General features: G+C 48.6%; 1 protein-coding gene and 1 pseudogene across 1 annotated transcript in view; one reads left to right on the forward strand and one right to left on the reverse strand.

Annotated features, from left to right (window-relative positions):
• Positions 1-7690, forward strand: part of Myom3 (myomesin 3) — a 49273-nt gene extending 41583 nt beyond the window's left edge. The window contains exons 29-36 of the mRNA XM_006975675.3: positions 607-694; positions 1161-1199; positions 1439-1547; positions 2712-2875; positions 3676-3712; positions 3884-3906; positions 5922-5977; positions 7336-7690. Of these exons, the coding sequence (XP_006975737.2) occupies positions 607-694; positions 1161-1199; positions 1439-1547; positions 2712-2875; positions 3676-3712; positions 3884-3906; positions 5922-5977; positions 7336-7599 (780 nt within the window). The 3' untranslated portion in view covers positions 7600-7690. The remainder of the gene's footprint in view (positions 1-606; positions 695-1160; positions 1200-1438; positions 1548-2711; positions 2876-3675; positions 3713-3883; positions 3907-5921; positions 5978-7335) is intronic.
• Positions 7691-16453: 8763 nt separating this feature from the next.
• LOC143272021 (heterogeneous nuclear ribonucleoprotein A3-like) lies at positions 16454-18159 on the reverse strand (annotated as a pseudogene).
• Positions 18160-21411: the final 3252 nt, after the last annotated feature.

A 21411-nucleotide genomic window follows, 5' to 3' on the forward strand; every position in this document is an offset into this window, starting at 1 on the left:
GCTCAGATGCCTTCCCTAGCACATGAGACACCAAGGTTCCATCCTCAGCAAACATTCTCAAAAGGGCAAATGGTTCTCACTTCGGTGGTTGTTGCTTTGGATTTAATTTGAGGCTGCAAACACAGGCCAGAAGGACCCCGAGTTCTGAGCCAAGGAAAACATGCTTTCTTCTGGGGACCTTGTAGGGATCCTTGTATCAGGGCCTCAGGGAGATCTCAGAGCATGTTGGAGAGTTTGTGTCTTCTATAGGCAAGTTCTGCCCAGGCTGAATTGAACTGGACTCCAAGGAGCCACCTGGGAATCCAGATAGGGTGTCCATTTCTACCCTCAGTACACACACGTGTGCGCGTGTACATACACACCACATTCACTCATACAAGCTCTCACACATACACACACACACTCTCACACATACAATCACACACTCATAGGTACACTCACACACACACACATTTTCACACACTCACAGACACACATGCACATACTTCCTAGACGCACCAACTCCAGAGCTGACAGAGGCCACACAGGGTTGGGACCTGGGACCTCCTGACTTGCTGTCACCTCTCCTTCTGGAACCCTGGCACACACTGTCATCCTCTTCTGCAGTTTTCCAAAGAAGACCAGGGAATCTACAGAGCGGTGGTTTCCGATGACAGAGGGGAGGATGACACTGTCCTGGACCTCACAGGTGAAGGTAGGAGCCAGTGATGTCAGAGATGGGCCACACTGGAGCAAGAGACTGTGGTGTGACTTGCGGCCTAAAATGTATGGGCTCTCCATATCACTTGGGGAAACTGAGGCACAGAGCGATTAAGTTGCCCAAGATTGCACAGCTAGCCAATAGTAGGGACCTGGTATGCTACTGTGGCATGCCAGGCTTGCCAGTTAATCCAGGCTTGAAGACACCTCCCCACACACAGAGGGCACTTGCAGTTCTTGAGGCTGGTTGACACAGCTCACCAGAAAGTTATTGGATATCAGTGTTAATGCCTGATCTATCACTCACCACCCAAGAACCCCTCCCACTCCCAAGTCATTCTCCAGAGCTCTCCACCCTCAGAGAGGCTCTGAGTTCCCTCACCCTTCTCCAAAGACATTGCCACCACCCCTGGACATCCCTAAGGGAAGCCACCCAGCTGAACATTCTCTGTCTTCCCCAGCCCTGGATGCTGTCCTCACTGAGCTGGGCAGGATTGGTGGTAAGTGAGCATGCCCCTCCTCTTTGCCTTGTCCTGATGCCAATGAGCCTCCAAGGATTCCCCCAGCAGCCTCAGCTGCGGGCATGGGTCTAGTGTCTGCCCTCGGGAGGGGGACAGAAGCCCCCACACAGTATTGTGTCCCTACCTTACGGCCCAGAGCTGCAGCAAGCGGGCTGGGCCCAAAACACACCACTCACTGCTCCTTGGGGGAGGCTCACCTTTGGCCTCTGCATCCTCAGCTCTCTCGGCAACGCCACTGAAAATCCAGGGGACTGAGGAGGGGATCCGGCTCTTCAGCAAGGTCAAATACTACCATGTGGAGTACATGAAGACCGCTTGGTTCCACAAGTAGGTTGGCCTTGAACTGTGCAAGCTGAAAGATGCCAGCACCTCCCCCATTAGGATTCTCCTACTCCCCCTACCTAGTCCTCCCACGGGTCCCAGACCCAAGGGACCAGCAGAGGGGAAGTTCTTACACAGGTCTGTCCACTGGAATGAGAGGGATAGAAGAGTCTTCCCCCAGGGAAGATGGGAATGCTGGTGGTAGGACCACTTATCTGAGGTCTCCATGACAACAGGATTATGGTCCCAGAGCAGTGTCTGGAAACCAAGGGAGGAGAGGATCCGGGAATCAGGGAGAGCCAGTCACAAGAGTGATGCTGAACTTGTGGGCCTCTGCAAACCCGGGTAGCCAGGCTCAGGAAGCAGGTACAGCCAGACAGAGCTGTGGGACGGTCAGGACAGGAAATCCCCAGATCATTTGAGAACGGGATCTCCGTAGAGTGTCTTGTCATGTGTATGTCTTGGTCCTGCGGAGTAGCCAAGGCCACACCCATTCCACATCAAAGTCTGGACCAACTTGGGCAAATCTGTATAATGAGAGAGCGTGAGGGCCACGGGAAGCGTCAGGATGATGGGGGCCCCTTTTCTATCCAGAGTTTCTGAGCTCTGTGACGATAAGCCTAGGCAACAGAACCTTGGGAACACGGGCTTGGTGTCTTCGGGGAGGAAATTTAAGTAGAGAAGAGAAAGAGTTGAACCTTCGCTGATTTCTGAGTTAGGAATGACTGGGCAGAAACCCCAGGAGGGTTAAGATGGGAATGAGGTGGGGGAGTGAATGAAGGGAATGAAGCAGGGAAGTCACTGCTTCAAGAAGGCCATTTGCTCATTGTCCCAGGCTGCAGGTCGTAGGACAGACAGAGACCCAGCTTTTGTATGAAGTTGATCTGCCATGGGATTTGATGAAAGAAGGAAGAAATGAATGGGTGGTTGAATGCTGAATGAATAGATGATCCGATGATGAATGAAACCCTGGACAATGAATGGGGTGAATGGTGGTCAGATGATGAATGAAACCTTGAACAATGAATTTGTGAATGGATCTATAGCAACCGTCTGGAGGGTGGTCACACTTCTCAGTCCCCCATCTGAAAACAACACCCCAAAAGAGGGGCTGCAAACAGGGAGTCAGACCCACAGTCAGCCTTAGCCATTCTCTGCCTTTGCATTCAGAGATAAGCGTCTGGAGAGTGGCGACCGGGTAAGGGCAGGCACCACCCTGGATGAGATCTGGCTCCACATCCTGGACCCCAAGGACTCAGATAAGGGCAAATACACCCTGGAGATAACTGCTGGGAAGGAAGTCCGGCAGCTCTCAGCAGATCTGTCTGGGCAAGGTAAGCCACCCGCCTGTCTGTCTGTCTGCTGAGAGACCTTTCTAGAAAATCACATGAGGTCAGGCAGCGTGGCACACATCTGTAGCCCCCACGCTAAGGCAGGAGGATCCAGAGTTCAAGGTCATCCTCAGCTCCATAGTGAGTTTGAGACCAGCCCAGACTACATGCAACCTTGTCTCACCACAGAGGATGGAGGGGTGACAAGATGACTCGGGGGGTTAAAAGCATTTGCTACAAAAACCCGGTGCCCTGAGGTCAAGTTCCAGAACCCACATAAAAATCGAAGAGGAGAAACAACTTCGTGAGATTGTCCTCTGACCTTCACATCTACACACAATAATAACAATTTTAAAAAAATTAGCTGGAGCGGCTGGTGGCGCACGCCTAATCCCAGCACTTAGAAGGCAGAGCCAGGCGGATCTCTGTGAGTATGAGGCCAGCCTGTGCTACAAAGCGAGTCCCAGGACAGCCAAGGCTACAAAGAGAAACCCTGTCTCAAAAAATCAAAACAAAATAAAATTTTTAAAGGAAAATCCCATGATGAGGTCAGACAGGGAGGCACATACATCCCTGCAATCTTAACACTTAGGAAGTAGAGGCAGGAGGATAGCAAGTTCAAAGTCAGGTCCTCGGCCACACAGTGGGAACTTGTCTTCAAAAGATAAAGAGAAAAGAGGGTCCCAGGGTCTTTTGGGAGGCTCTCTCCTCCTCCAAGCCTGGCACCGCCCTGTGAGAATCCTGGGATGGGAGGGAAGTTGCCAAGAGTCCCCTGAGCCCTGTCCTGCTTCTCTGTCCCACAGCTTTTGACGATGCCCTGGCAGAGCATCAGAGACTGAAGTAAGTGTCCCCCACAGTCTCCTTGTGAATCACGGGGGGGCCCCCAAGGGGTGGAGTGACTGTTTTCGGGCCCCTTCCGGGAGGCCTATCCAGCTCCACCTTCCTGGTCTCACGGGGTAAGAGAAGTTACAAGCGACAACACAACCCTCTGTTCCCATTTCTGTCTTTCAGGGCCTTGGCCGTCATTGAGAAGAGTGAGTCCCCAGCGTTCTCCTTCCTCACGTTCCTGAGTCTGAGCTGGCTTCTCTAGAACCCAGGCTCCTGGCAGACAGCCAAAGTCCCAGCTCCCCAGCAGGCTCCATGGAGTTCTGGGGCCTCACTCGGCTACTGGGGACACCTGGGAGCTAGCTGTAAAAAGACAGATGGATAAGGAAGTCATGGGTTAGACAGGCCCGGTGTGGGTCTGGTGCCGAGTGGGTGCACACAACTCTTGGTGGGAACCCCAAAGGCAGGGAACTGAGAGGAATGAACTAGCCTTTCCAAGTCAGCCTTAAGAAGGGGGTGACCTGGAACTTGAATATAAGGCTTTGGTGGGGATGGAGGTGATGACGGGTCTAACCCAGAATTGCCCAGGCCCAGAGGATGTGACACAGCTTCTGAGCTACCCAAAAACCCCACTAATCCATGTTCAAATCTGCCCACTTATGAGGTGCCCCCCCGCCCCCCCAAGCTAGCTTTGAACAGCCCAATGTTGGGAGTATAGCCCTCAGGTCTCCCCGGCTCAGTGATGGGTGATAGGGATTTCAGTGACAAACAGTGGCAACAGCAGAGTCCCACAGCCTTGCCAGCCTGACAAGGAAGGGACCTAGATGGCTACCAGTGTCAAGGACACTGCAGGACCATCAACACAGAGATGTTGGTGACCCTCCCTGCATGATGCCATTGGTCCCTACTGTCCCCAAGTGACAGGAAGGACAGGCATTGGATATGTAACTGCAGCCCTGACAATCCAAGATTCCAAGTGACCTTACCGTGTCAGCCAACATTGGGGGAGACAGTACATCCAAAAGCCAGCCTCACATGTGCTCAGGACAGAGGGGACCCTCACACCACCACCTAGTTATATGCCCAACACAAATGTCCCCTCCCATCCAGGACTCCCATAGAAGGAATTTAAACTTGACTGCATGTGGTTGCTGGGGCTGGAGAAATCAGTGTCAGTGAGAAAAATGGGTCTGCTTCCTTAGCTGTGGAAAACTGGTGCAAATTCCTGCCTGTGGGCGGAGTTTTCCTGCTGTGGGCGGAGTTTCCCTGTCCCATAGCTTCTCTCAAATAATCACTCAGAGGCTTAATATTAATTATGAATGCTCCGTCAATAGCTCCAGCTTGTTACTAACTAGCTCTTACATTTTAAGTTAACCCATATTCCTTATTTACACCCTGCCATGTGGCAGTACCTTTATTAGCATGGCACATTCATCTCCTGTTCCCTCTGCATCTAGCTATTGACCCTCTGACTCCGCCCTTCTGCATCCCAGCATTCTCTGTTTGATGGTCCCACCTAACTTCATCCTACCTTGCTATAGGCCAATCAGCTTCTTTATTCCAATGAGAGTAATACATATTCACAGTATACAGAAGGGGCTGCTATTCCACAGCACCTGCCCAGGACAGTGGCCATCCCTGAGACCTTCCCTGTCTGATTCAGGATTCTTCTCCCCTACACACAATGGACAGCAGCCATATGCACCAAACTTTTTGCACTTCTGGGATGCAGGGTCTAGGTGTCCCCATGGCCTCTGGTGCAGTATAAGGGACACATCCCTAGTTAGTATTTTATAACCACACTGTCTTCCTGTGGCCACCAGGACCCCCCTTAGACCAGAGTCAGGGTGTCCAAAAAGCTGCCACTCTCCCAGCCCTTTCTTGGTCCCCCCCACACACACACTCCCCACGGGTCAGAGACAAAGTTTGTTGGGTAGCTTCTGTTAGCTCCAGTTCATAGCAATCCCATTCACCTTCTTTCTCTTGAGGACAAGGCAATCACTGTCACTCCTGGGTACCGCTCATCATGGTGACCTCAACTCCATGGCAGAAGCAACTCACGTAGCTTATCTTCTGCTACCTGTGCAGACAAGGAGCACAGGACAGGATGTTGAGGCAGAAACTAGAAGGTTCCCGGATACTAACCCTCCACTCTGAGGAGAGCTGCTGGGCAGGAGGGCAGCAGGCAGAACTTCAGCACTCAGGTCTTTTCTTTCCATTCCAGATCGGGCCAAGGTGGTGAGGGGCCTGCCAGATGTGGCCACCATCATGGAAGATAAGGTACCGTTCCCCCCACCCCCAACCAGGCAGCCCATGCTTGTGTCCCCTCGAGGATTCCTTCTGGATCATGATAGAGCAGAGTGCTATGGATTCGAGAGCCCAAGGTGACAGGCTGACCAGGGAGGTGGACCCACCACAGCTGGCCAAGTGACTCAATGATCACATGTGTATCTGAGCCTGGTGTCAGACCCCTGTGCTCCACCCAGCTCTGTCCCATCTTTAGAGTCTTGGTGGGAGCCTGTGCCTCTGGCTTCCACAACAGTTCAACTAGGGAACCCCTGAAAGCCGTAGTGATTTCAAAAGTCTCCTGTTGGCTTTCTGTTGGCTACTAGTACATGTTAGTACATATCTCCTCGGGGCAACCACTGAAAATAGAGTATTGGTTCTAGTCCCTCTTGACAGCGAGGGAAACTGAGACCTAGCATGGTTAAGGGGCTGATAAAGGTCACACAACCTGATAGAGCCGGGGTTCGTACCCCAGCAGCCCAATTCCAGAGCCTGTGAGCTTCATCATTATGTTGTAGTATTCTGCCTTAGACCTCACTCAAGAACTTCCAAACTCAATTCACAAACCTTTGTGTTAAAGCGATACACTCTTCAGGGGTGGGAGATGGCTCAGCAGTTAAGAGCACTGGCTGCTCTTCCAGAGGAACCAAGTTCAATTCCCAGCACCCACATGGTGGCTCACAAGTATCTGTAATTCCAGTTTGAGGGGACCCGATGCCCTCTTCTGACTCCTGAGAGCACTGCACGTATATACACACATGCAGGCAAATGTTCATACACAAATTTTTAAAAACAATGTGATTTTATTTATGTGGTAATGTCACAATGGCATAAATCTTACCAAAAGCAAAAATGCAAAGCGCAGGCCATTCTGGGTAGGCCATTGCTAGAGAATCGTCTAAGATTCTACCCAGGAAGGTTTCCTGTAGAAGGTTTAGGGTTGGAGAAGGGGGTTGAAATAAAACATGTCTCCCTTTATGGGTTACAACAGAACACTGGAAGAGCTGGGGACGTAGCTCAGTTGGTAGAGTGTTTGCCTAGCATGCACAAAGCCCTGGGTTCAATCTCCAACTCTACATAAGCTGGGCATGCATGTATCCCAGCTCTGAGGACGTAGAGGCAGGAAGAGAGAAGTTCAAGGTCATACTCAGCCACCTTCAGTCTAGGATACATGAGACCTTGTTTTTAAAACGCACAGGCAAACACGCCCATGCACACATGCATGCATGCACACATACCCTTTGTTCATAGCAGCTGCCTGTACTGGGAACTCCCTATGTGCAGCTTAAAGGCAGATGCTGAGTTCAAGTCACAAGGAACTAAAATTGCTCTCTTCCTGTCAATCAAAACAGACCCTGTGCCTGACCTGCGTCATCTCGGGAGACCCGTCCCCTGAAATCTCTTGGCTAAAGAATGACCAGCCTGTCTCCTTCCTTGACCGATACCACATGGAGGTGAAGGGTACTGAGGTCACCATCACCATTGATAAGGTCACCAGTGAAGACAGTGGGCGTTATGGAATCTTTGTCAAGAACAAGTATGGCTCAGAAACGGGCCAGGTCACCATCAGCGTGTTCAAACACGGGGAGGAGCCCAAGGAGCTGAAGAAGATGTAATGGGAATGTCCAGGGACAGCCTGAGATCCACCCTACACAGACCAGCAGGCCAGCCAGAGGGTCATAACTTAGCACAGGCTATGGGGGGGCGGGGGGGGGGGGACAGGGAAAGGGACAAGGACATGACAGAGCCAGTACACCAAAGAATTTGAGCCAAGGTTTTGCTGGGGTCCTCAGAGGACTCCAGGATGTAGGGTAAGCACTGGCCTTAGAAACCGGAAGCTGGGGTACAGGACCCAGTTTCACAAAAGTGCTTCACAAGCCTTTCTCATCCATCAGATGGGCATTCCTAGCCACTCCGAGGGGCTTTATGAGAACCCCTTATCAATCTGTATCAGTGGGTCACAGCAGGAGGCACCCTTGCTCTGCAGGGGACAGGTGGTAAAGCTGAGAGTTTGTTTGTCACAACCGGAAGTGTTTACTGGCATTGAGTAGGTTGAGGCCGCAGATGGTGGTGAGCACTTCAGCTCCCATGGCACAGAAGAGATCCTCTTTTAGGACAGGGTTGTTACAGTTCGCTAAGTCCATCGCTCATTGGAAGAATAGCATACACAAGGCTGAGGATGACCCTGGAGCTACAAAGGTAAACATTACGGAGCAGCTCCTGCCCCCCGAAATGGACTTGGGTGCAGGTGACTCCAGGGCAAGGCAGGAGATAATAAAGGTCACTAAATGGGTCCACGTAAAGTATCTTCACTGATCAGAGGAAGTGGGCAATGGCCGACCCCACTGGGAGATGCAGCGCTTTACAGTGCCCTTCCACACTGGGTGGGACGGGGCCCTGAAAGGTGACTTCAGTCTGGCCGTGGAGCTGGGAGGAGGACACCGCAGGAGCAAAGGTGAGGAGAGAAGAGAGCCTGCCCCTGCCTAGGTGACCTGGGATGCCAGGCATGCAGCTGATGACCTTCAGGGCTTCTTCCAACATGGAGCCTCTATGACCTGTGACAGACACTTTGGCTGGCCTTACGCCGTGGATCTCAGTACACAGCTGGACATTTCTCTGCCTTCCAATTTCCCCTGCTGCAAGCAAGATGTGGGAGGCGTTATAAAATGAGAGCTGTTTGTTCCTAAAGCTTCGATAACTTTGGAAATTATAAAGGAGGAAATAAAAAAAAATCCGTATTCTCGAGATCAGGAGGCAGCGCCTGCCTGTGGTTTCTGAAATGACCTTAGAACTGAGGGACAAAAGGAACCAGCCCTCAGCCCAGCAGCTAGTCACCCAGCAGGATATGTGGGTGCCTGCAGCCCCCAGCGGCTCACGTTCTGGGCTCCATGGTGCTTAACGAGATCTCTGCTGAGGAGAGGTAGGGATGGGGGTGGGGGGTCTTGATGAAAGTTTGGGGAGCCATGCAGGTCTTTCTTTTATCACTAATGTTTAAGTGTGCGTGCGTGCGTGCGTGCGTGCGTGTGCGTGTGCGTGCGTGCGTGTGCGTGTGCGTGCGTGCGTGTGTGTGTGTGTGTGTGTGTGTGTGCGCGCGCGCGCGCGTGCACGTGCACGTGCGCACCATGGCATGCATGCAGAGGCCAGGTGACTTATGAGAGCTGGTTCTCTCCTTCCATCATGTGAGCTCCAGAAATCAGACTCAGGTCATCAGGTTGCAGGTGTGTTTATTCTGAGTCATCTCACCCACAAACACCTAACTTCAAATACCTTTCTGTCTTCCAGCCATGGGTCTTGCAAGTATTTTTCCTTTTTCTGAGCCTCAGTTTCCCATCTATAAAACAATAAAACTGTCAGGTAAGGTGACACGTGCCTGTAGTCCCAGAACCTCAGAGGTGGAGGCAGGAGGATCATGAGTTCAAGGTTATCCTCAGCTTTATAGTGAGTTCAAAATCAGCCTGGACTACATAAGACCTGTCTCAGATTTTTTTTTTTTTCCGAGACAGGGTTTCTCTGTGTAGCTTTGGGCCTTTCCTGGAACTCACTTGGTAGCCCAGGCTGGCCTCGAACTCACAAAGATCCGCCTGCCTCTGCCTCCCGAGTGCTGGGATTAAAGGTGTGCGCCACCACCGCCCAGAAAGAAATAATTTTAATTAATTTAAAAGGCAGTGAGCCAATAAGATACCTCCACGGGTGAGGTGCTCAATGGACAAGCCCAACAACCTGAGTTCAATCCCATGTAAAGGCGGAAAGAGAGAAATGGCGCCACAAAATTGTCCTCTGCCCTCCCATGTGCACACATCCACGTGCATCATACACTGGCATGCACATACATACAAATAATAATGATTAATAAAAATAGGGGATCGTGAAATGACTCAGTGGCTAAAAGCATTTACCACACAAGCCTGACAACCTGAGTTCAGTCCTGGGAGCCTCATGAAAAACCCCAGCATCTTTACATCAGGATGGGAGGCGGAGACAGGAGGATCTTCCAGAAGCTAGCAGGCCAGATTGTCTAGTGTATGCAATGTGGTTGAAACAGGAGAGACCCTACTGTAACAACGTGGAGAGAGAGAACCAACTGCCAGAAGTTGTCCTCTCCTTGTATGTGCTCTGTGGCACACATGCATCCCCTGCCACACAATAATTAATAAATACATAAATGCAAATTTCCAAGCCAGGCTGTGTTGATGAATGCCTTCAATCCCAAGACTTGGGAGGCAGAGACAGGCAGATCTCTGTGAGTTCAAGACCAGCTTAGTCTACAGAGTGAGTTCTAGGACAGCCAAGGCTACACAGAGAAACCCTGTCTCAAAAAAACAATACAAAACAAAAAGTGATTTCCAGGGCCTGTGCAACTGACACTAAATTTTTTAATTTATTTATTATTATTATTATTATTATTACTTTCCACAACTCTGTTCTCCTTTGCTTTTCTTTCCTATAAAAATGTGGTGTAGAAAAAAAGCTCCCTCCTGGACCACACTCCCATTCATTCACATATTCAAAATCTCTAAAAGGAATCTTCGCGGCTTTCCTGTGTTTATGAAAACAGCAGCACTTGGGTGACATTGAAAAGCCTATTAACCATAAAGGAACAGGGTGTGAGCGCCCCCTATTGGCATGGTTTGTGTTGCATTCTAAAAAGCAGATAAAGGAAAGCCTGGGGGCGGGGGGGAACGTCTTATTTAGGTGACAAGTCCATTTGGGAACAGAAGCTGGCCCTTGCTGCTGCTTTAGAGTCTCTGTAGCACATTAATCATAGATGGTTTTTTTTTTTTTTTTTAATCCCTGATCTGATAATTCCAGTACCTGGGCATCCCTGAGCCTGTCTCTGATACCTTGTATGGTCTGCCTTCTAGCCTGCCTTTGTATTTTCCTGTGGAAAGACAGACCAGGTAAAAATAACTGTCACAAATAATAAAACACCACATTTTTATTGGAAAGGTACAGGCTTTTAATTATTATTTAAATCTAATTTTATTAAATTTATTGTATAAATAATCGCTTCTCGGCCTTTTAGCTAAAATCAAGTATAAATTTATTGTATAAATAAATTGGCATAAATAAGAGGGAAAATAAAGGCTTTTAATGCTGAGGGGATGTATAAAGTATGGAAGAAGAAAAAATATTATCTAATGTGTGACTGGGTCTCAGGTTTTAGGGGAAGAGCAGTCTCTAGTAGCCCAGGCTGGCCTGGAGCTGGCTATGTAGCCAAGGCTGACCTTGAACTCCTGATCCTCCGGTCATCACTTCCCCAGCACCAGCATTACAAGCATACCCAGTTTAGGCAGTGCCGGGGATTGAACTCAGGGCCTGTGCATGCTGGGTAAGCCCTCTACCAGCTGAGCTGCATCTCAGGGCCTGAATCTCAGGCTTGGGTGAACCTGTGCCCAGTCCCTGAATTCCACACACACCCCTCAGGCTTTTCTTTCCTCCCCAAGGTGGGACAGGAAGACTCCATGGCTGGCAGTAGGTGTTTCCTTCAGCTGACCTGGTAAAATGGTTGTCCTAAGGTCAGGTTCCAGCGGGACTAGAATGCTCTAGCGTGTTAAAAGCTGGTTAATCTTTCCTCCTCCTGTTGGACATAAGAGCAGATTTTTCTCAGCTATTCACTGTAAGGACATGGTCTGGCTCCTACAGGTAAAACTCACAAAAGTGGGGGAGCCCCCAGCAGGCTGGATCCCCTCAAACTCTCCCTCAGACTTGGTAAACTGAGTCTCCAGCACTGCTTCCCATGTCCCCATGAGGTCCTGTGTTCACCTGTCTGTCTCTCCACCGCTAGAAATGGCAGTGTGCCTTGTGTCCCCAACTTCTAAGACAGATGGGTCTAAGAAGAGGGGTTCGGTACTTACTAGACCAGACTGCCAAGCAGAGGCCCCAGCTCTGAAGAACACAGCCTCCTGTGGAGGCTGGAGAGCTGTCTGAGGCTCTTTTCTGGTTGTTGGGATACAATATCCTGACAAACGCAACTTAAAGGAGAAAAGGTTAATTCTAGCTCACATCTCAGGGACTAGTCCATCACGGCAGGGAAGGCAAGAGAGCAGAGACTTGGTCACTTCTCATCTGTAGTCAGGAGCAGAGAGCGGCAAAAGAATGTGTGCGTGTGTGGGCAATGAATGAATGTGTGTGTGTTTGAGCAATGAATGAATGTGTGCGTGTGAGAGCAATGAATGAATGTGTGCATGTGTGGGCAATGAATGAATGTGTGTGTGTGTATGGGCAATGAATGAATGTGTGTGTGTGTGTGTGTGTGTGTGTGAGAGAGAGAGAGAGAGAGAGAGAGAGAGAGAGAGAGAGAGAGAGAGAAAGAGAGAGCAATGGATGAATGTGTGCGTGTGTGCCAGGGCTTAGCAGGACCCCTTTTTACACAGCACTGGATCTTCTGTGTAGGGAATGGTGCTACCCACAGTGGATGGGTCTTCCCGGTTCAGATAATCCCTTACAGACATTCTTGGCGGCCCATCCTCCAGGTCATTTCAAGCTCATCAAGGTGACAAGTAGCACTAGTTATCACAAGGACTCCCATCCTCACAGTGACCTCTTGCACTTAGTCCTAAGGAGATCTCCAGGACCACAGGGACAGGGCCCAGGTGAGGAGAGAGACACGAACTAACAACCTGCCCATGGGTCTTTTCCATCTCCAGCTTCTATATTCCTTGAGCCTGGGGTAAGTGGCCCTTGTGTGCTATGGTCCAGTGAAGCCAGACTGCCCATCTCCATCTCTAGCAGCTTGGAAGCCTGACCTTCCCTGTACTCCCCCTTTCCAACCTGCTCCAAGACCCCCTGACTCCTGCCTGCTCCTCCCAGCATCCTCAGCTATGATTCCCATCAGCCTCTCCTACCATTCTTGGCCTGACTCCTCCTGGGAATAGCTCAGTTCACCCAGTCTGAGTCCTGGTCCCCTGTGTGGAACACTGGACATGAGGAACCTTGACTCTTACGTGACAGGAACCCATTAGCAGCACACAAGCAAGAATCTCCAGAATACCCCAACAGGGGCTCTCCCAACATGTTATTCTTTCAAAGAGCCCTGGCATAAGCAGCTCCAGACAGGAAGAGCACCAGGTACAGGAGCCTGACTGGCAGGAAGCGGCAGGTGGGTGATAACTACTGCTAGGACTCCGCTGAGGCTCCAGGTGGATACTTTTAATACTTAGCGCCCCCCCCCCCCCCGCAATTAATTAACTTTTAAAAATTCCAAATAGCTTTAAGCAACGTAGGTAACATTTTCACACACACACACACACACACACACACACACACACACACACACGCAAATAGTTTCTGAAGCAACATTCCTCAGATGTCTCTAATGACAGGAAGCCAGATATTTGATTTTCAGCATTTGAGAAAACAGAATTTCAGAAGCTGGAGACATTTCAGCAAAGGAAGGCCCTGGGTAAGGAAGGGCAAAACAAACTACACAGCCTGGGAGCAATGTACCCCGCCCCCCTGGGCCTCCCAGAAATCTACCGTCTCTGAGCCGACCTTCTCCATGACCTGTCTGTCCTGTGCTAGCCGGTCTACAGAAGAAGAAACTCAAAAGCCTTTTCGTTCCCGATGAGGATTGTCCGTGAGGAAATGAGTCTTCCGGGGTTTTGCTTTAAATGCTCCGGTGTCAGACGGAGTAGGAGGAGAGAAATGGGAAAGTTAATGGTGGAGTTTCTTAGTGGGACGTGGTGGCTCACGTGGTAATCCCAGCACGAGGGGGCTGAGGCAGAAGGGTTGCTGTGAACACAAGGAAATGGGAGCTACACAGTGAGTTCCAGACCAGGGTACAGAGTAGAGACCCTGTCTCAAAAAGTATATGTATTTAAAAAAGGGGGGGGGGGGCTGGAGAGATGGCTCAGTGGTTAAGAGCATTGGCTGCTCTTCCTGAGGTCCTGAGTTCAATTCCCAGCAACCACATGGCGGCTCACAACCATCCATAATGAGATGTGGTGCCCTCTTCTGGCCTGCAGACAGAACACTGTATGCATAATAAATCTAAAAAAAAATCTTCTTCCTCCCTCCTCCTCTTCTCCTGCTCCTTCTTCCTCTTCTCCTCCTTGTCCTTCCTTCTTCTCCCCTTGCTCTCTCTTGTTCCCTCTTCTCCCTTCTTAAAAAAAAAAAAGAAAAAAAAAAGCAGGTTGGTGGTGGCACACGCTTTTAATCCCAGCACTCAGGAGGCAGAGCCAGGCAGATCTCTGTAAGTTTGAGGCCAGCCTGGTCTACAGAGTGAGTTCCAGGACAGCCAGGGCTACACAGAGAAACCCTGTCTTGAAAAACCAAAAAAAAAAAAAAAAAAAAAAGTATATGTATTATATACATCTAATAGAGATAATTCTTAGAGCCTGGTGGTAGTGAGCTAGTTTGTATATGTTCGACATTTTTTTCAAAGTAAACTTAAGGAACCCCAGGGGGAAAGAAACCCTCAACTGTCTTTTCATCTGAAGTTCAAGTATTATTTTAGGGTACTGAATTCGGGCACATGAGTGCAGACTCCCTCTCTTGGGACTTATGTGGCCTGGTTTTGTCCAATTTTTCTAACTCTAATTAACAGAAGCTCTACCGGAAACACTTCTCTGACCACTGAGATGCCTCTGCAGGTCAAGGAGGTGCCAGGCACTCCCCACAGTGGCCTTTCCTGAACAAGCAGTTGATAGTCTTGCAGCTGACATGGGATGTTTCCCCTGGCATCTGTCATAGCTGGGTCATAGTTGAAAGTGGAAGTGATGAATGTGGGCTGGAACCCACACTCCAAGGCTACAAAAAAGTCCGTGGGAACTACACCATATCTGTGCAGGGTTGCTTCAATTCAAAGCTGCCTAAATCCTCTTCTCTTACAGGATTTTACTTTGTTTTGCTGTTTTAAACAGTAAAAGGCCCAGCCTTTAGCAAGTTACTTAATATGTCTTCTTTTAAAGTATTGCTTTACATTCATTTATTTTACATTTTATTTACTTATATATTGTGTGGCGTGTATGTATGTGTTTGAGTGAGGGTACATGTTTGAAGGCCAGAGGTCGAGTTGGGTGTCTTACTCAATTGAGTTCCACCTTATTTTTTGAGACAGGTTCTCTTGATGAACTGGAGCTCACCAGTTCCACAGGCTAGCAAGCCTCAGAGATCCTCCTGTCTCTGTCTTCCCAATGTTGAGACTATGAGTTCGAGCTGCCATGCCTAGCTTTAGCACATGGGCAGTGGGGATCTGAACACAGGTACTCATGCTTTGCCTGCTAAGCCATTTCCCCACCCCCTGGACCAGGTTCTTAGAGAACAAGAAATGTCTGCCCCCTCGGGGAAACTATTTCATGACCATCTGAACTATGACATAATTAGGTTATTTTTAATGTAATTATCTGTTCCAGAGCAAACCGCAGCCTGTATGTCCCTGAATGCACAGCTAATTAAATGTAATTAATGCTAGTCTGAAGGGCATTCACAGCTTGAGAGCAAGGGAGCAAGCTCTAATTAATAGCCTTGCATTTTCCCCTCCTACTGGGTATAACTTTTGGCCACTTGAGTCCTTTTGTTTGTGTCAATGGGAAGTTAAAATTGTGGCTAACTAGGAAGTTAGCTAATCGATTGTTTTGTGCCCATCAGATAGCACATGGCATCATGGCTCACCTCAGTAACAGATTTGCTGGTGGGAGGGCAGAGGCTAAATTCTGTGAAAGATTATTTTAATTAAAAAAAAAAACTTTTTAATTATGTGTACCTGTGTATGTCTGTGTGGGGGTATATGCACATAAGTGCAGGTCCCTGCTGAGGCCAGAAGAGGGCACCACATTCTTTAGAGCTGGAGAGTTACAGGTAGTTGTGAGCCACCCAGCACAGGTGCTAGGAACCAAAGTCCATCCTTTGTGAGAACAACAAGGGCTTTGAACTGCCCAGTCATCCCTGTACCCCTCCATGATTTATGAAGCAAAGCTACTAATAGACATGGAAGGTGCAAACGCAGACATATGTTTGTTTGGTTCCAATAGCCTACTTCTCATTACATTCCCACATAGAAGCCCATGGATGCTATCACCTTACATTGTGTTAAATGGCTTATTGTTTTTTGGAAGCCTTTAGGCATTTATGTGTTATAAATATATATAGTGCTGTTTTTTCTTTTTCTTTTTTTTCTTTAAATTAAATTTTATTCCTGGTACCACTACCACAATTTATAGGGCAATATACCCAATGTAATGAAAAGAAAAAGACAAAGATATAACACATAAAAGACCTCAGGAATGTACATCTAGTTGACACTGCATGAATCAATAGCTGCACTTTTTGCAAACTGTGGCTATGACAGTCCTGAACAAGAAGTGTTTCCTAGCCGGCGGCGCACGCCTTTAATCCCAGCACTTGGGAGGCAGAGGCAGGCAGATCTCTGTGAGTTCGAGGCCAGCCTGGGCTACCAAGTGAGTTCCAGGAAAGGCGCAAAGCTACATAGAGAAACCCTGTCTCGAAAAACCAAAAAAAAAAAAAAAAAAAAAGCGTTTCCTGTTTAAGCTGCAGTAACTTTTCTGACTATGGATCATCGCTCCTTCTGTGGCAGATTTTTACAGTTCCTCTAATGCGTTTAGGACAACTGTCTCAAAGTAACCTGCAGCTTTCCTGACTACTCCTCGCTCTTTCTCCTACTAAGAACTGTAGCCCTTTTCTGCTTTTTTTTTTTTAAACCTTCTGCTACCATATCCACCACTTCCACCACCAGATCCATAGCCACCACCATAGGGACTGCCTGAGCTTCTTCCACCAAAACTGCCCCCTTTCATGGGCACATAATTTGATTGCTGTTGTCCACTATAATTTCCAAAGTCATTATAGTTCCCACCACCACCATAGTTACCTCCACCAAAATTTCCTCCTTCATTGTAACCATCATATCCTCCTCCACCACCACCTTGGTTTCCATATCCTGGTCTACCACCACCATAGCCTCCTCTACTACTGTAACCAGGACCACCACCATAGTTGCCAACATCACCTCCAAATCCATTATATCCACCATCACCACCTCCATAACTACCTCTGCTGCCAATACCTCCACCACCATAGCCTCTTCCACCAAAGTTTCCACCACGACCAAAATTACCTCCACCACCTCCAAAGTTTCCTCCATAACCCATAAAGTTTCCAGACCCACCTCCAAAACCTCTCTGTGATCCAGCAGATTGCATCTCTTGTTTAGAAAGGGCCTTTTTCATTTCATAATTATGTCCATTAATAGTGTAGTATTTCTGAACAACAATTTTATCAACAGTGTCATGATCATCAAAAGTTACAAAAGCGAATCCTCTCTTTTTTCTACTCTGTGCTGTGGGATGGTCTGTATGTCAAATTGCTCTGATTGGTCAATAAATAAAACACTGATTGGCAAGTGGCTAGGCAGGAAGTATAGGCGGGACTAACAGAGAGGAGAAAAGAAAGAACAGGAAGTCGGAAGGAGTCACTGCCAACCACCGCCAGGACAAGCAGCATGTGAAGATGCTTGTAAGCCACGAGCCACATGGCAAGGTATAGATTTATAGAAATGGATAAATTTAAGATATAAGAACAGTTAGCAAGAAGCCTGCCACGGCCATACAGTTTGTAAGCAATATAAGTCTCTGTGTTTACTTGGTTGGGTCTGAGTGGCTGTGGGACTGGCGGGTGACAAAGATTTGTCCTGACTGTGGGCAAGGCAGGAAAACTCTAGCTACAACTCAGCCTGTCTTCCATAACTTCTATGGTTTCGATTTTGTCATACTTTTCAAAGTAGTCTCTCAGATTATATTCTTCTGTATCTTCTTTAATACCACCAACAAAAATATTCTTCACGGTTAAATGGGCACCAGGCTTTACAGAATCCTCTCTAGAAACAGCTCTCTTTGGCTCCACCACATGCCAATCATCTTGTGTGGCCGAGCACACATTGCAGCATCCACCTCTTCAACACAAGAGTAGGTCACAAAACCAGAGCCCCTGGAACATTACCACATTACCACACAGTCTGTAAGTGTGTCCCATTTCTCAAAATGTTCTCTTAAGCGATCATCTGTGGTTTCAAAGCTCAGACCACCAATAAACAGCTTCCTCAACTGTTCTGGTTCCTTTGGATCATGGCCCTCCTTCCCCTGGTGGTGGCGGCGGCGACGGCCGGAGTCAGGGTGGGGGCGACCGGGCGGCAGTTTTACCTCCATTTTGAGACCACTGTTTTTTCTTTTTGAGACAGGTTCTCATGTAACCTCTCAGTGAAATATGTAGCTGAGGATGAACCTGAACTCATGACCTTCCTGCTTCCACCTCCCAAGTGCTGTGGTTACAGGTACACACCACCACATCTAGATTTTGTTGTTGTAGACCAGCCTGTCCTGAAACTCACTATGTAGCCCAGGCTGGCCTGGAACTCAAGGGTGATCCTCCAGGGTGCCTCAGCTTTCCCAGTGCTGGGATTACAGTCCCATAGGGGCACACCTGGCTAATTTCCACTTTTAAGCCCAAATTCCAGACTCAATTAGACTCGGGACAGCTTGAGAAGAGATGCAGAGTCCCCATGACTGACACCTCATATCCTTCCCACTCTAGAGTCCTCATCACCCTGACACTGGTGTCCTCTCCACTCCAGGAAAATCACAGAATGGAAAAAACCACCAGGCAGTGCCTTTGATCCCAGAACTCGGGAGGCAGAGCCAGGCGGATCTCTGAGTTTGAGGCCAGCCTGATCTACAGAGCGAGATCCAGGACAGGCACCAAAACAACACAGAGAAACCCTGTCTCAAAAAAAAAAAAAAAAGAATGGAAAAAACCTCTTTGTTGGAAGCAAAGAATGGGGGCAGAAGTCTCAAAAGCAGTTATCAGCTGCAGGGACTTGGCTGAAGGTTCACTCAGGGATGACAGTTGTCCTCGGGGCCTTGTGCTAGGCCTGGGGTGGATGACTCCACCTAAGCCTCTTCTCACACTGTGTGGAAGACTGCCGGTGTGATGTATGCTCAGTTCATTCCAAGAACAGGCCCTGAGCTCCAGCTGCTTCTGGCATGTTCTAGGTGCTGACATCTGTTTTCTTGAGGGAGGGAGAAAACCAACATGGACAGCTGAACACAGCCATGTCAATTCCACTCCAAGCGCCTTAGATATTTATCTCCCTGCTGTGAATAAAGACCTTAAGTGACCACTTAAGGGAGAAAAGCTTCTTCTGGCTCACAATTGCAGGACACAATCCATCCTGGCAGAGACAGAGGAGCCAGAACCATGAGGCAGCCACGGTCAGGAAGCAGAGAGCCACTAACACTGATGGTCAGCTCACTTTCTCCTTTGTTTTGTTTGTTTTGTTTTTGTTTTGAGACAGGGTTTCTCTGTGTAGCCCTGGCTGTCCTGGAACTCACTCTGTAGACCAGGCTGGCCTCAGAACTCACAGAGATCCTCCTGGCTCTGCCTCCCAAGTGCTGGGATTAAAGGTGTGCGCCACCATGCCTGTCCTCACTTTCTCCCAGACCATGGAATAGTGCTGCCCACACTCAGAATAGTTTCTCCCTCCACAATTAACCCGTTCTAGAAACTCTCTCACAGGCACACCCAGAGATTTGTGTGCTAGATAATTCTAAAGCCTGTCATCAAGTTGACAATCAAGATTAAAAAAATCACACTTAGTAATATGCTCAGAATGGTGAACAGGGAGTTGAACACATACTTACATACCAACGTATGGAGCTGTATTATTCACAACAGCCAGAAGATGGAAGTAATTCCAGTGTCTGTCAACAGATGAATGGATAACTCACATGAAATACATACATACATACAGACACACACACACACACACACACACACACACACACACACATATATATTATTGAATATTAATTGGTCTTTAAAAGGGATGAAATTCCAGCACATTATGACAGGGATAAACCTTAAATGCCAGACTAAAAGGAAACAGACAGTATGATTCTCCTTAAACGAGTGACCTAGAATAGGCAAATTCAAACAGAAAGCAGGACTAAGGTGGCCAGAGCCTCTGGGGAGGAGGGACTGGGGAAGTTATTGCATGGTGTAGAGTTTCTGCTTGGAGTGGTGAACATTTTCCAGAAATAGACAGCAGTGGGATTGCAAAACACTTTAAAACAATTAAATCAGGCAAACTTTATGTTATGTATGTGTCACCACAATTTAAAGAAAATCAGTGGAAACAACCATCTTGAACCCTGGTGGCTCTGGGGTCCTTGACACCTGTGAGGGGTTGGGGCGGCAGATCCTGAGCAAGGCAGGAGGCCTCTGGCCATGTTGTCTGGACTGGGCATGGAGGAGGTGATGTTCTGGCCTGAGACTTGAAACGTGAGAGAGGGTCAGCCTTGAAGAGAATGTCCCAGGGGAGGAAGCCACAGGCAGGGAAGACAGCCACAGGAAGGCTGATGGTGTCCAGGGGCACCAGCCAGCAAAGGGATCGAGCTCCAGAGGTCATGCTGAATGGCCAGCCACAAGAGAGTCCCAAACAATGATGCCCTGGAGACCAGAGAGGCCAGAAACTGGAGCTAGGAGACAGTTAAGAGACTACTGCCAGGCCAGAGATGGCTTAGCGCTAAGGAGCACTTGTTGCTCTATCACGAGGATGGGAGTTCGAACCCCAGCATCCACCTTAGGAAACTCACAAAATGCTTGTAACTCCAGCTGCAGGTGTGTATTTGCTTAAGGTGCAGCCACTGTATTGAATGTAAACAACACAGGCACACACTTTTTTAAAAAGGGGGGTTGGGAAAGTGACTCAGAGGTTTAGAGTTACACACTGGACCTGAGTTCAGTCCCCAGCACCCACATCTGGTGGGTCACAAGTGCCTGTAGCTCCAGCTCCAGGGGATCTAGTGCCCTCTTCTGGATTCTGCAGAATATTGCACTCACACATGCACATAATTTAAAAAATAAAAACAAGAGGCTACCACCAGCCAGACTTCCTTCACTTAGTCTTACCGTGGTTTCCCTAAATACACAGTTTTTTTCTCCTCCTCCTCCTCCTCCTTCTCCTTTTTCTTCTCTTCCTTCTTCTTTTTCTCCTCCTCCTCCTTCTTTTTTTTTTTTAAAGACAGGGTCTCTATATTGCCCTGGCTGTCCTAAAACTAGATATGTAGACCAGGCTGGCCTTGAACTCACAGAGAAGGTCTGGCTACCTCTGCCTCCTGAGTACTGGAATTAAAGGCACATGCAAGGGTTGGGGATTTAGCTCAGTGGTAGAGCATTTGCCTAGCAAGCGCAAGGCCCTGGGTTCGGTCCTCAGCTCCAGGAAGAAAAAAAAGAGTAAAGGCATGTGCCACCATGCCTGGTTAAACACCCAGCTTCCTAAACTGTGTGACCCCCACAAGGAGCTTCTGTAACTAAATGTGGGGGCCTAATGTGGGGATTTAACAAGGCAACTCCATGTAGTTAAAAAGGAGGTTTATTTTGGGGTAACTTACAGCCAGTGAAGGGGTTGGTTATAG

Source organism: Peromyscus maniculatus, chromosome 2 (assembly GCF_049852395.1).
Source record: "Peromyscus maniculatus bairdii isolate BWxNUB_F1_BW_parent chromosome 2, HU_Pman_BW_mat_3.1, whole genome shotgun sequence".
In the NCBI taxonomy this organism is placed as follows: Eukaryota; Metazoa; Chordata; class Mammalia; order Rodentia; family Cricetidae; genus Peromyscus; species Peromyscus maniculatus.